At 45.6% G+C, this 12,824-nt stretch overlaps 1 protein-coding gene across 1 annotated transcript in view; it reads right to left on the bottom strand.

The window, feature by feature from the left end:
* Nucleotides 1-3,840: 3,840 nt before the first annotated feature.
* Nucleotides 3,841-12,824, bottom strand: part of LOC139374909 (spermine oxidase-like) — a 30,544-nt gene continuing 21,560 nt past the window's right edge. The window contains exons 5-7 of the mRNA XM_071116128.1: nt 9,234-9,984; nt 6,956-7,116; nt 3,841-4,380 (exon numbers count right to left, since the gene is read on the bottom strand). Of these exons, the coding sequence (XP_070972229.1) occupies nt 4,231-4,380; nt 6,956-7,116; nt 9,234-9,984 (1,062 nt within the window). The 3' untranslated portion in view covers nt 3,841-4,230. The remainder of the gene's footprint in view (nt 4,381-6,955; nt 7,117-9,233; nt 9,985-12,824) is intronic.

The raw sequence follows: 12,824 nt of genomic DNA, 5'->3' as shown, positions 1-12,824 counted from the left end.
TGCAGCTGTAATTGCTGCAAAAGAGGGCTCTACAAAGTATTTAATTATGGGGGGTGAATAGTATTTTTTTGTTTCACAATAAAAATATATTTTGATCTTCAAAGTGGTTGGCATGTTGTTTAAATCAAATGATACAACCCCCCCAAAAAAACAAATAACAAAAATGCCAAGGGGGGTGAATACTTTCGCATGGAACTGTACATGATCAGTCTCTGTGTGTAAAATGAAAAGTGGTTCATGTGAACCTAACTCACAGCTAAAATAATGTCAAGAAAGCAATCCAATGTTATTTGTTGCCTAGACTTCACTACAAATGAGAAAGAACAATACACTAATATTGCAGTTATCCATGATAGCCTTTATAATAGAAAGCTTGTGACCACACACATCTAAATATTACACTTGGGGGGAAAAAACATCTTAAAGTAGAAATAGAATGAAACAAACAAGCATTCTATTTTTGATCTATTATAGTGGCCACTATAGACATTGATCAAGTGCACAAGGCTACATGTGTGCAAAAATAACGTTCACCGAGTACAAAATGTATCAATCCCCCCTCACTCACACACAAATGTTACTGTCAAGTTCACACAACAAAGCAATATCTTTGGGATACACTGCACATCATTACATTGTACACTTTCTGTCTGTGGAAATCTACTCTACAACGTGCCAGCAGAGCATGATACCCTTTCTTGGCATAATTGATCTCTTTCAGGCAGAGAGTACACCTGGCATACCCCTTTTTATGCAATGTATTGAAAAAGTGAGAAAGAGGGAAAGTGTGTGGCGTTCCTTTCACCTCTATAGTGGCATCCAGCTTAAGCCAGGCCCAGCTCAAATCAAATCAAATCAAATTGTATTGGTCACATACACATGGTTAGCAGATGTTAATGCGAGTGTAGCAAAATAATTGTGCTTCTAGTTCCGACCGTGCAGTAATATCTAACAAGTAATCTAACAATTTCACAACAATTACCTTATACACACAAGTGGAAAGGAATGAATAAGAATATGTACATATGGACTAATGAATAAGCAATGGCCGAACGGCATAGGCAAGATGCAGTAGATGGTATAGAGTACAGTATATACATATGAGATGAGTAATGTAGGGTATGTAAACATTATATAAAGTGGCATTGTTTAAAGTGACTAGTGAAAAATGTATTACATCCAATTTTAAATTATTAAAAGATATAAGTTGTTTTTCAGTCTCTCGGTCCCAGCTTTGATGCACCTGTACTGACCTCGCCTTCTGGATGATAGCGGGGTGAACAGGCAGTTGCTCGGGTGGTTGTTGTCCTTGATGATCTTTTTGGCCTTCCTGTGAAATCGGGTGCTGTAGGTGTCCTGGAGGGCAGGTAGTTTTCCCCTGGTGATGTGTTGTGCAGACCTCACTACCCTCTGGAGAGCATTACGGTTGTGGGCGGAGCAGTTGCCGTACCAGGCGGTGATACAGCTCTCGATTGTGCATCTGTAAAAGTTTGTGAGTGTTTTTGGTGACAAGCCAAATTTCTTCAGCCTCCTGAGGTTGAAGAGGCGCTGCTGCGCCTTCTTCACCACGCTGTCTCTGTGGGTGGACTATTTCAGTTTGTCCGTGATGTGTACGCCGAGGAACTTAAAACTTTTCACCTTCTCCACTACTGTCCAGTTGATGTGGATAAGGGGGTGCTCCCTCTGCTGTTTCCTGAAGTCCACGATCATCTCCTTTGTATTTTTGACGTTGAGTGTGAGGTTATTTTCCTGACACCACACTCTGAGGGCCCTCACCTCCTCCCTGTAGGCCGTCTCGTCGTTGTTGGTAATCAAGCCTACCACTGTAGTGTCGTCTGCACCCTTAATGATTGAGTTGGAGCATGGCCACCCCCCTCACCACCTGGGGGTGGCTCATCAGAAAGTCCAGGACCCAATTGCACAGGGTGGGGTCGAGACCCAGGGTCTCGAGCTTACTGACGAATTTGGAGGGTACTATGGTGTTAAATGCTGAGCTGTAGTCAAACAGCATTTTTACATAGATATTCCTCTTGTCCAGGTGGGTTAGGGCAGTGTGCAATGTGATTGCGATTGCGTCGTCTGTGGACCTATTGGGGCGGTAAGCAAATTGTAGTGGGTCTATGGTGTCAGGTAGGGTGGAGGTGATATGATCCTTGACTAGTCTCTCAAAGCACTTCATGATGACGGAAGTGAGTGCTATGGGGCAATAGTCGTTCAGCTCAGTTACCTTAGCTTTCTAGGGAACAGGAACAACGGTGGCCGTCTTGAAGCATGTGGGAACAAGCAGACTGGGATAGGGAGAGATTGAATATGTCCGTAAACACATGCTCTAAGGACACGGCTAGGGATGCCATCTGGGCCGGCAGCCTTGCAGGGTTAACACGTTTAAATGTTTTACTCACGTTGGCTGCAGTGAAGGAAAGCCAGCAGGTTTTGGTAGAGGGCTGTGTCAGTGTTATTTTATTGCCTCAGCTACACCTGTTTAATAACAAGCAACGCCTCATTTTCACCTAATTCTCTCATTCTGAAAATTAACCACATAAATTACTGTAGAGGAAAAACAGTTTGTTCGTTAGCTAACCATAACTCGTAAACATTCCACAGATTGCCAGGGTCCAGTAAGCAACTAACGCGTTATAATTTGAGGAACGGCAAGGAGTCGAGGCGAATTGGTTAGGTTACCAACGTTAGCACATCTGTTGTAACATTAGACTTTATTAGCCAGCCAGTTTTCACACCATAAACTCAATTATTTGATCAATTACGTTGGCCAACGCTCATCATTTCTCTGGCTAGCTAACAGATCATTCGAAACAGCTAGCAAGCTACTTAACGCGATGATGTCCTGGTACACCACACTTTCTCCCTCACCTCAAACTTTCCTATAGCCAGTTGTTTTTTCCCCGGTTAAGGCTAATGAAGTACGCTTCATCACCTTCTCACCCCCGTCTCTGTGGTCAGACTTCTCACCTACCCCTTCGTTATCGTTCAGGGGACGCACTGCTGTAAATGAACTGACAAACTGCCTTTCCCCTCTCCCGCTGTATTTCCAGAGCTGATGCTGCAACTCCTGTAGCAAATCGGCTGTCTTTTCTCTCGTCGGTAGCTGTTCCATTCTGTTGTTATGGGGCGGCAGGGTAGCCTAGTGGTTAGCCCGTTGCAAGTTCAAATCTCCGAGCTGACAAGGTACACATCTGTCGTTCTGCCCCTGAACCCACTGTTCCTAGGCCGTCATTGAAAATAAGAATTTGTTCTTAACTGACTTGCCTAGTTAAATAAATGTAAATAATAAAATGCATGTTAACTGACTGGCTGAGTAATGCCTACTATACTTATGTCTTTAATTTTGTTCTTGTAAAACATGATTATTGTATTGTTGGGTTTTGAGTTTGAAAGGCATTTCGCCGTCCTTGTGGATGTGACATTGAAACTTTAAACTGTTCTGAGACGCTCGATACATATGGCCACAGATCAGTCCTGTTGGAAGGAACTGAACCAATTGTGTTGCATTGCATCCCTCAAATCTAGTTCTGCTAATTGAGCCAATATTTCTTTGCAACTGTAAGTACCTGATGTAGCACGCACCACAACACGTTGTTTCATTTCCCCCACAAGGAAAGAACAAACACACATGATAACACATCTGAGAGGTGTGAAGACTTGCCTGAGGCTCCATTGCCACCTGCTACCTTGGCACAGTTACACAGTGTGCTTCAGTGTCCTCGTCTATGATTGGTTGAGATTAAGGAACATAGTGTCAACGCATGCCAATGTCTGTCCTCGACTGGCATCTTCTGGTGCACATTCAAATGGTGTTACATTTACAATTAAACATGACCATTTCTCACATTAATAAACAAGTTTATTAATTCTTGCCATTATTTTTTGTTTGTTTTTCAATAACATGACATTAAATACAGAAGGCACTTACAAAAAACAGTTCAATTATAGACATGTTATTATAAACATTAACTTATCAATGACATTTTTTTAAACGTACAGATTGATGAAGGACCAGAGATGACGGCACCCTTTGCCTTTTTACAGTACATCTCATATTAGTGGTAAAATCTACCGCGCAATACAGTAAAAACAGTATTAATCGTTATAATTGTTAATGCCCCTATTATGCTTTTACATGTATAACTTAATCTAAAAAACTTAAAATATAGAAAGCATAAAAACAAGTTGTTTATTTTTTATCACTAGTCAGTGGTTCATTTGTCATTTTTACATGTTAGGCTTTATGGTTTCTTTGTGCAAGCCCTGGTACATCTCTGTAAGACGAGTGGCCTCTCTCTGTCCTGACAGCAATGCACCATGGGTAGTGGAATAGTATTTCCGGTGGGTGGCTTCCCCAGCGAATAACACCTGTAGAGGCTGAGAGGGTAAAGAGGAAAGGAAGGGTGAGGAGAGAGGTTGGAAAAAAGGAGAGGATAGAGAAGAGATATGATATGATATACAGAATAATATAATAGAGAAGGAGATAGGTGGATAGAGGAGGGCAGAGATAGAGATGAGGAGCGGGAGAGAAAAAAAGACAAGATCTAAACAAACCAGTGAATGTCGGCATGACCCAACATATGGCATTACTGCCTCCGAGCCATGGGCTGTCATCCCAAATGGCCCCCTATACTCTACATAGCACACTGCCTTTGGCTAGAGCTCCATGGCCCCTGGGCAAAATTAGTGCACTATATAGGGAATAGTGAACCATTTAGACGCAGGCACGGGGAGCTATTTTAGGCTCTAGACAGAGTGTATCTGTCTATATGTAATAAGGCTGCTTGTGACGATCTGTCGCTCTTTTGACGGTAGGGTGGATTTCTCAAAGGTCACACTGCTCATTTAGCAGTCTTTAAGTGGCCACACACACAGTAGACACGCGCACACTCTAAGATAAGAACACATGCATCAAGTTTCAGGGGCTACGCTGCTGGCCAAGACCCATGATTCATAATCGATCCAACACGGACTGTCATGTCCCTTGCTGCCTTATTTGGTGACATAGTGATGACACAGGCACTTTGACAACATGCTACGAGTTCCTCTGGTGGCTGTAAACAAGCGTCACGCCTCCAAAGACCCATGAAAGTTTTAAAACGTCTTGCTACGGTGTGCCCTAATTAACCCGACTAATTACACTATATCCAGTCTGGGTTCAAATACATACATATTTAACTATGTGTTATTTAAAATACTTATTTTCTGTTAGAGTATTTCCAAATAATGTGGCCAAATCAACCTCTTCTAAGTAAGTATTTTGAAGTATTTTCAAACGACTTCCTATAAAATATACAAAACCATTTTCAAATAGCCCTAGGACCAAACAGACCTGGGTTAAAATGCATGGAGTATTTAAAATTTAAAGAAACGTCCTCTCACTGTCAACTGCGTTTATTTTCAGCAAACTTAACATGTGTAAATATTTGTATGAACATAAGATTCAACAACTGAAACATAAACTGAACAAGTTCCACAGACATGTGACTAACAGAAAGGGAATAATGTGTCCCTGAACAAAGGGGGGGTCAAAAGTAACAGTCAATGCAGCTGGTGGTCACACCAGATACTAAGTACTGCAGTGCGTCTCCTCCTCGTGGACTGCACCAGATTTGCCAGTTCTTGCTGTGAGATGTTACCCCACTCTTCCACCAAGGCGCCTGCAAGTTCCCGGACATTTCTGGGGGGGGGTGGCCCTAGGCCTCACCCTCCGATCCAACAGGTCCCAGACGTGCTCAATGGGATTGAGATCCGGGCTCTTCGCTGGCCATGGCAGAACATTGACATTCCTATCTTGCAGGAAGTCACGCACAGAATGAGCAGTATGGCTGGTGGCATTGTCATGCTGGAGGGTCATGTCAGGATGAGCCTGCAGGAAGGGTACCACATGAGGGAGGAGGATGTCTTCCCTGTAACGCACAGCGTTGAGATTGCCTGCAATGACAACAAGCTCAGTCCGATGATGCTGTGACACACCGCCCTAGACCATGAAGCGCCCTCCAAATCAATGTACATGCCTCGGTGTAACGCTCATTCCTTCGATGATAAATGCAAATCCGGCCATCACCCCTGGTGAGACAAAACCGCGACTCGTCAGTGAAGAACACCTTTTGCCAGTCCTGTCTGTTCCAGTGACGGTGGGTTTGTGCCCATAGGCGACGTTGTTGCCAGTGATGTCTGGTAAGGACCTGCTTTACAACAGGCCTACAAGCCCTCAGTCCAGCATCTCTCAGCCTATTGCGAATAGTCAGCACCGATGGAGGGATTGTGCGTTCCTGGTGTAACTCTGGCAGTTGTTGTTGACATCCTGTACCTGTCCCGCAGGTGTGATGGTCGGATGTACTGATCCCGTGCAGGTGTTGTCACACGTGGTCTGCCACTGCGCGGACGATCAGCTGTCCGTCCTGCCTCCCTGTAGCGCTGTCTTAGGCGTCTCACAGTACAGGCATTGCAATTTATTGCCCTGGCCAGATCGGCAGTCCTCATGCCTCCTTGCAGCATGCCTAAGGCACATTCACGCAGATGAGCAGGGACCCTGGGCATCTTTATTCTGGTGTTTTTCAGAGTCAGTAGAAAGGGCTCTTTAGTGTCCTAAGTTTTCATAACAGTGACCTTAACTGCCTACCGTCTGTAAGCTGTTGGTGTCAGAACGAACAGAATGTTCATTAATTGTTTATGGGTCATTGAACAAGCATAGGAAACCGTGTTTAAACCCTTTACAATTAGGTTATTTGGATTTTTACAAATCATCTTTGAAAGACAGGGTCCTGAAAAAGGGACATTTCTTTTTTTTTTGCAGAGTTTAGTATTTTCAAATACAAGCCAATACTTTCCAAGTGTACTTCCAGATGCATTCCAAAATACTTACTTTGAAATGTCTTGAAAAATAATTGAAATACCCTAAATAGTATTTGAACCCAAGTCTGCATCCAGATCCAGATGCGGTTCTTACCGGAGCCTTGGTGCTCTTGGTGTAAGGCAGGGGCATGGCTAGCTTCTCCACGTCACCCCCACTGGAGCCCACCCGGGTGAAGGAGTAGGAGCCCCGGATGTAAGGGTTACTGCCCCACGACGAGCGCAGGATCCGCCTCGGCTTCGGAATGTTGGGGTTCCCTGAAGGAGGGAGAGAAAGGAACGGTGAGGTGGATGGTGAGGACGGTCAGTCCAATATAAAACCTTTGGATGGACACGGAAACATCAAGGTCCACACACACCAACGCTCTCTCACACACACACACACACACACCCTCTCTTACAACTCTTCCGCAGGTGGAAATAAGCCATTGAAAACTTCCCAAGGTAATGGCGATGCATGGTGAGTGATCCTCTACCAATCTCCCATAGGTGATCCTCCAACACATCCAATCCAATCTCCTGTATCGGTACTAATAAGCTATGGTCCCTCTCAGAAGCCATACACACACTCTAGTCTGTTTGTGATTAATGTGCTTCGTAGGGGGATTAAACCGCACTGACCTACATCAGGGGAGTGTGTCAGTGTGTGGGTAAATGAGTTCCCGTGAGTGTGTCCTTCCTATGGAAGTAAACAAAGTGAGGGCAGGAAGCGAGTATTGCTCAGAGCGGAAGGCGGGGTTTGGGGTTTACTGTGTCCGTTGGCTTGGCTGTATAGGGAGTAGTAACTGCATTGAGGTGTGTATGTGTTTGTGTGTGTCCAGGAAAGCCTCTGACGTCATCATTAAGTGATGGTAACAGGGTCGGAGACATATGCTAAGCTTAGACCTGACCTATTTGTCAGCTAACTGGCTTGACCAGAGGATAACTTAGTCCTTGAAGGAGGACAATTGTCACTTACTGTCTGCCGTAATACCGAGCTTTGTCCACCCATGAGATGGGATGCATCCCAAATGGCAACCTATTCCCTAGTGCATTACTTTTGAGCAAGGCCCATCAGACTCTGGTCAAAAGTAGTGGACTCTGTATTTTATGTTCATTCCACACACACACACACACACACACACACACCTTTATCTAAACTATTTAAAACCAGGACAGCGTTCTTATATCTCTTAACCTATTTTCTCTGTCAATATGAAACAGACTGAAGCTATACAGAGCCACATACAGAGGGCTCATCTCTATCAATGGTCATTATTTTCTTCCCGGTGTAGGGCATCCCAAGAACGACTGTGTGTGTGTCTCGTCTACACTATCATTTACAGTGTTTTCCAGGGAGCAGAAACTTAATATGGCCTTAACGTAAGAGAGCAATGATTCCCGTCTCATGTAGAGAGACCCGTCGAATCGGACAATTGATTTTCTGTCAGGTTTTCTTTAAAAATGGCCGGTTAGTCTCGACGAAAGTTATAGCCAATTTCAATTTGCTGTGTTTCTTTTTGTCATCATTACTCGTAAAAAGGGGGCTGCTCATGGGTGAAAGACAGAAATGAACAACTTGATAAAGTCGAGCAGCTATGGCATTGACTCACTCATCTCTTCTGTGAGAATACTGGGTCATTCATAAAGTATGTCTGGGATGCAAACACACAGGCAACTCCTCTACCAACTTTTGTAGGATCAGCATTTCTTCATCCCGATCCTTATTCCACCTATAAAGAGCACAGTGACTAAAACTGACCCTGGACCAGTTGTTACGGGATGCACATGTATTCAACACCTCCACTCTGCCAGACATCTATGTGACTGATTCAGCATCATCCCCCCAAAAGCCCATTCTGGGAGAGGACATAACTCAAGGCTCAGGAATGATGTCACATGATGATGTCATTTCCTGTATCTAATGTATACCTAGAGGCCCACTAAGGCTGAATAAGTGGAATTGCTCTTCAGTGCGTCACCGTGACTCACTGGGAGTACAGTAGTGATGCACCCATTCAGCCCTCAAGGTCACAGTGTGCTCGTAACAGTGTGCGTGATGTGTGTGAGAGTATTCCTGCTCTATACTGATGAGTTGAAGCACAGAGCTTGATTCATACTCAGTGAGGGAATGCTGATGATGGCCTATCTCAGTGAGTTATTTAGGTCAGTGGTCCCTCACTCCATCAAGAACATATGATTTGATTCATCAACAAGGCCTTTAAGTACCTGAAATCTAGTGTTAGTGCAAGACGTGTACAAAAGCTGCGGGTTCGATTCAGAAAACTCTGATTGTTACTGCATATCACACACACACACACACACACACACACACACAAATGTCAACTGACCTATGTCAACGTCACAATGACAAACACACAGACATGCACACTGACCTGTGAAGCGTCGCAGCAGCTTGGTGCAGGTCTCAGCCACCGTCTCGTCATCGCAGCGCTCCATGAGCAGTGCCTCCTGGCCACAGATCCAGCCACTCAGCATATGGCCGTAGCGCTCGGGCGGGTACAGCACATCAAATGAGCAGATCTTACGGTACCACAGCTCCTCGGGGTAGACCGGTTGCTCCAGCTGCGCCTCGTCCTCCCACACAAACTGGATGCTGTTGCACTCGGGGCTCCAGAAGGGATCGGCGAACTCCAGGAAAATCTTGTCAGTGGTGCTGATGCCGAGCTTCTCGATGGCGAGGACTTTGTCCTCGGGCAGCGAGGGTGAGAAGAGCGCCTCATGGCGGTTCTTGAGGACGCCGAGAGAGGCGGTTACGATCACGTGGTCGGCGGGGAGCGACTCGAGGTCCTCGCACTCTACGCTGATGGGGTACGTGTGACCCGGATTGGGGTTGGGCTCACCATGGCAACGTCGGTCGTCGTTATGGTCGCCGTCGTCGTGCCGATTGTTGTTGTCGCCATGGGCGATCTCCTCCTGTCGCTGGGCGGAGTAGTTCCAGTGGACACAGCGGACGGGTTTCCCCAGGCGCATCAAGCGGGACGGAATGTCCTGCGCCAAGAGGTCCACGATCTTCATGAAGCCTCCCGGGATGACGTGGTGGGCCCCGGGGATCTCCGTCCACTCGCCAAACTCACTCAGCGAGACCTCATCCATGCTGGGGGACGAGCTCTCACAACTCTCCACCTTGGGAACGACACACATACAAACAAACAGTCAGTTTGACTCAGATCAAATTGAGCTCCTTTATCAGCTGCTCTCACAACTCTCCACCTCTTTCCATCAATCAATCAACTCATCAATCAGTGAATCAGTCAAATGTATTTGAGCTCTTTTTAATATGCAATCCTAGAAGCCCAGAGAGCAAGCAGCAGAACAGTTGAAAAACTCATTGGATGGAAGAAACCTAAAAAGAGGAACCAGACACTGGCTTTTACCGTATAGAAACACAGACAAATAAGTCGGTTCAATTCTGGTCAAATGTATATCCTCCATCTTGGTGTATCTACTTAGTTTCAAATATATACACTGCTCAAAAAAATAAAGGGAACACTTAAACAACACAATGTAACTCCAAGTCAATCACACTTCTGTGAAATCAAATTTTCCACTTAGGAAGCAACACTGATTGACAATAAATGTCACATGCTGTTGTGCAAATGGAATAGACAACAGGTGGAAATTATAGGCAATTAGCAAGACATCCCCCAATAAACGAGTGGTTCTGCAGGTGATAACCACAGACCACTTCTCCATTCCTATGCTTCCTGGCTGATGTTCTGGTCACTTTTGAATGCTGGCGGTGCTTTCACGCTAGTGGTAGCATGAGACGGAGTCTACCACCCACACAATTGGCTCAGGTAGTGCAGCTCATCCAGGATGTCACATCAATGCGAGCTGTGGCAAGAAGGTTTGCTGTGTCTGTCAGCGTAGTGTCCAGAGCATGGAGGCTCTACCAGGAGACAGGCCAGTACATCAGGAGACGTGGAGGAGGCCGTAGGAGGGCAACAACCCAGCAGCAGGACCGCTACCTCCGCCGTTGTGCAAGGAGGAGCAGGAGGAGCACTGCCAGAGCCCTGCAAAATGACCTCCAGCAGGCCACAAATGTGCATGTGTCTGCTCAAACGGTCAGAAACAGACTCCGTGAGGGTGGTATGAGGGCCCGACGTCCACAGGTGGGGGTTGTGCTTACAGCCCAACACCGTGCAGGACGTTTGGCATTTGCCAGAGAACACCAAGATTGGCAAATTCGCCACTGGCGCCCTGTGCTCTTCACAGATGAAAGCAGGTTCACACTGAGCACGTGACAGACGTGACAGTCTGGAGATGCCGTGGAGAACGTTCTGCTGCCTGCAACATCCTCCAGCATGACCGGTTTGGCGGTGGGTCAGTCATGGTGTGGGGTGAAATTTCTTTGGGGGGCCGTACAGCCCTCCATGTGCTCGCCAGAAGTAACCTGACTGCCATTAGGTACCGAGATGAGATCCTCAGACCCCTTGTGAGACCATATGCTGGTGCTGTTGGCCCTGGGTTTCTCCTAATGCAAGACAATGCTAGACCTCATGTGGCTGGAGTGTGTCAGCAGTTCCTGCAAGAGGAAGGCATTGATGCTATGGACTGGCCCGCCCGTTCCCCAGACCTGAATCCAATTGAGCACATCTGGGACATCATGTCTCGCTCCATCCACAGACTGTCCAGGAGTTGGCGGATGCTTTAGTCCAGGTCTGGGAGGAGATCCCTCAGGAGACCATCCGCCACCTCATCAGGAGCATGCCCAGGCGTTGTAGGGAGGTCATACAGGCACGTGGAGACCACACACACTACTGAGCCTCATTTTGACTTGTTTTAAGGACATTACATCAAAGTTGGATCAGCCTGTAGTGTGGTTTTCCACTTTAATTTTGAGTGTGACTCCAAATCCAGACCTCCATGGGTTGATAAATGTGATTACCATTGATAATTCTTGTGTGATTTTGTTGTCAGCACATTCAACTATGTAAAGAAAAAAGTATTTAATAAGAATATTTCATTCATTCAGATCTAGGATGTGTTATTTTAGAGTTCCCTTTATTTTTTCAAGCAGTGTATTTTTTTCTATTACTCTTTGATTGGCTAAAACTCCTTATTGAATTGAGGCCAAATGAACCTCCTCTATCAAAGTGCTACTTAGTCCAAGTTGAATGACCTATTTATTGGCCATTATGTATTAAACTCTCGTTGGGATATCGTTTTATGGCTCAAGTCTATGAACCCAATAGCTTGTTTACCGAACTAGAGCGACAGTAAGGATGTTATCTGCATCGGTGGCTCTGTAGCCTCAATAGAGCCTAACGTTTCCCTGAGGAAAAGTTTTAATCGTGGCCTTGGCTGCCACTAAAGGAAACTTTTGACATCAGGGGATGCATCTTAAGTGGCACATTATTCCCTAGATAGTACATAGGGTTTTGGTCAATGCTAGTGCACTACATTAGTAATATGGTGCCATTTGGGATATAGCCCTAATAATTGAGTATCGGCGGACCAGGAAATTAATTGAATAAATATACAAACATAATAAGGCTTGCAATAGCTACATTTCCTGAGGTAAATGTTGGATGCCCTGCTGTACCACAGTATGCTCTAGGTCACATATGTCAGAGTCAAGGCCCGCGGGCCACATCCGGCCCGCAAGAAGGTTTTTTACGGCCCCTGGGATGATCTTGATTTATTATTAGAACCGGCCCGCAGCAAGCCGGCAGCCCGCAGATCTTTTACACGCACCAATACTACATTTCCCACAATGCAAAGGTGACGCACCGAGCAGTAGGCTGCTTCATTTCAATATTTATTGGCACAGCAGTCGTCAGCATCACAGTAAAATTAACTTTCAGATACCCATCAAAAATGGCAAAACGGAAGGTGGATACTGAGAACCGGGGGTTTCAAACAAGGTGGGAGTCGGAGTATATGTTCACGAAGGTAGCTGGAAAACCTGTGTGTCTTCTGTGTGGAGAAAGTGTGGCGGTACTGAAAGAGTATAATCTGAG

Source organism: Oncorhynchus clarkii, chromosome 19, assembly GCF_045791955.1.
Source record: "Oncorhynchus clarkii lewisi isolate Uvic-CL-2024 chromosome 19, UVic_Ocla_1.0, whole genome shotgun sequence".
Lineage (NCBI taxonomy): Eukaryota > Metazoa > Chordata > Actinopteri > Salmoniformes > Salmonidae > Oncorhynchus > Oncorhynchus clarkii.
Note: the sequence above shows the minus strand (reverse complement) of the source record. Positions and strands in the feature narration are given on the sequence as shown.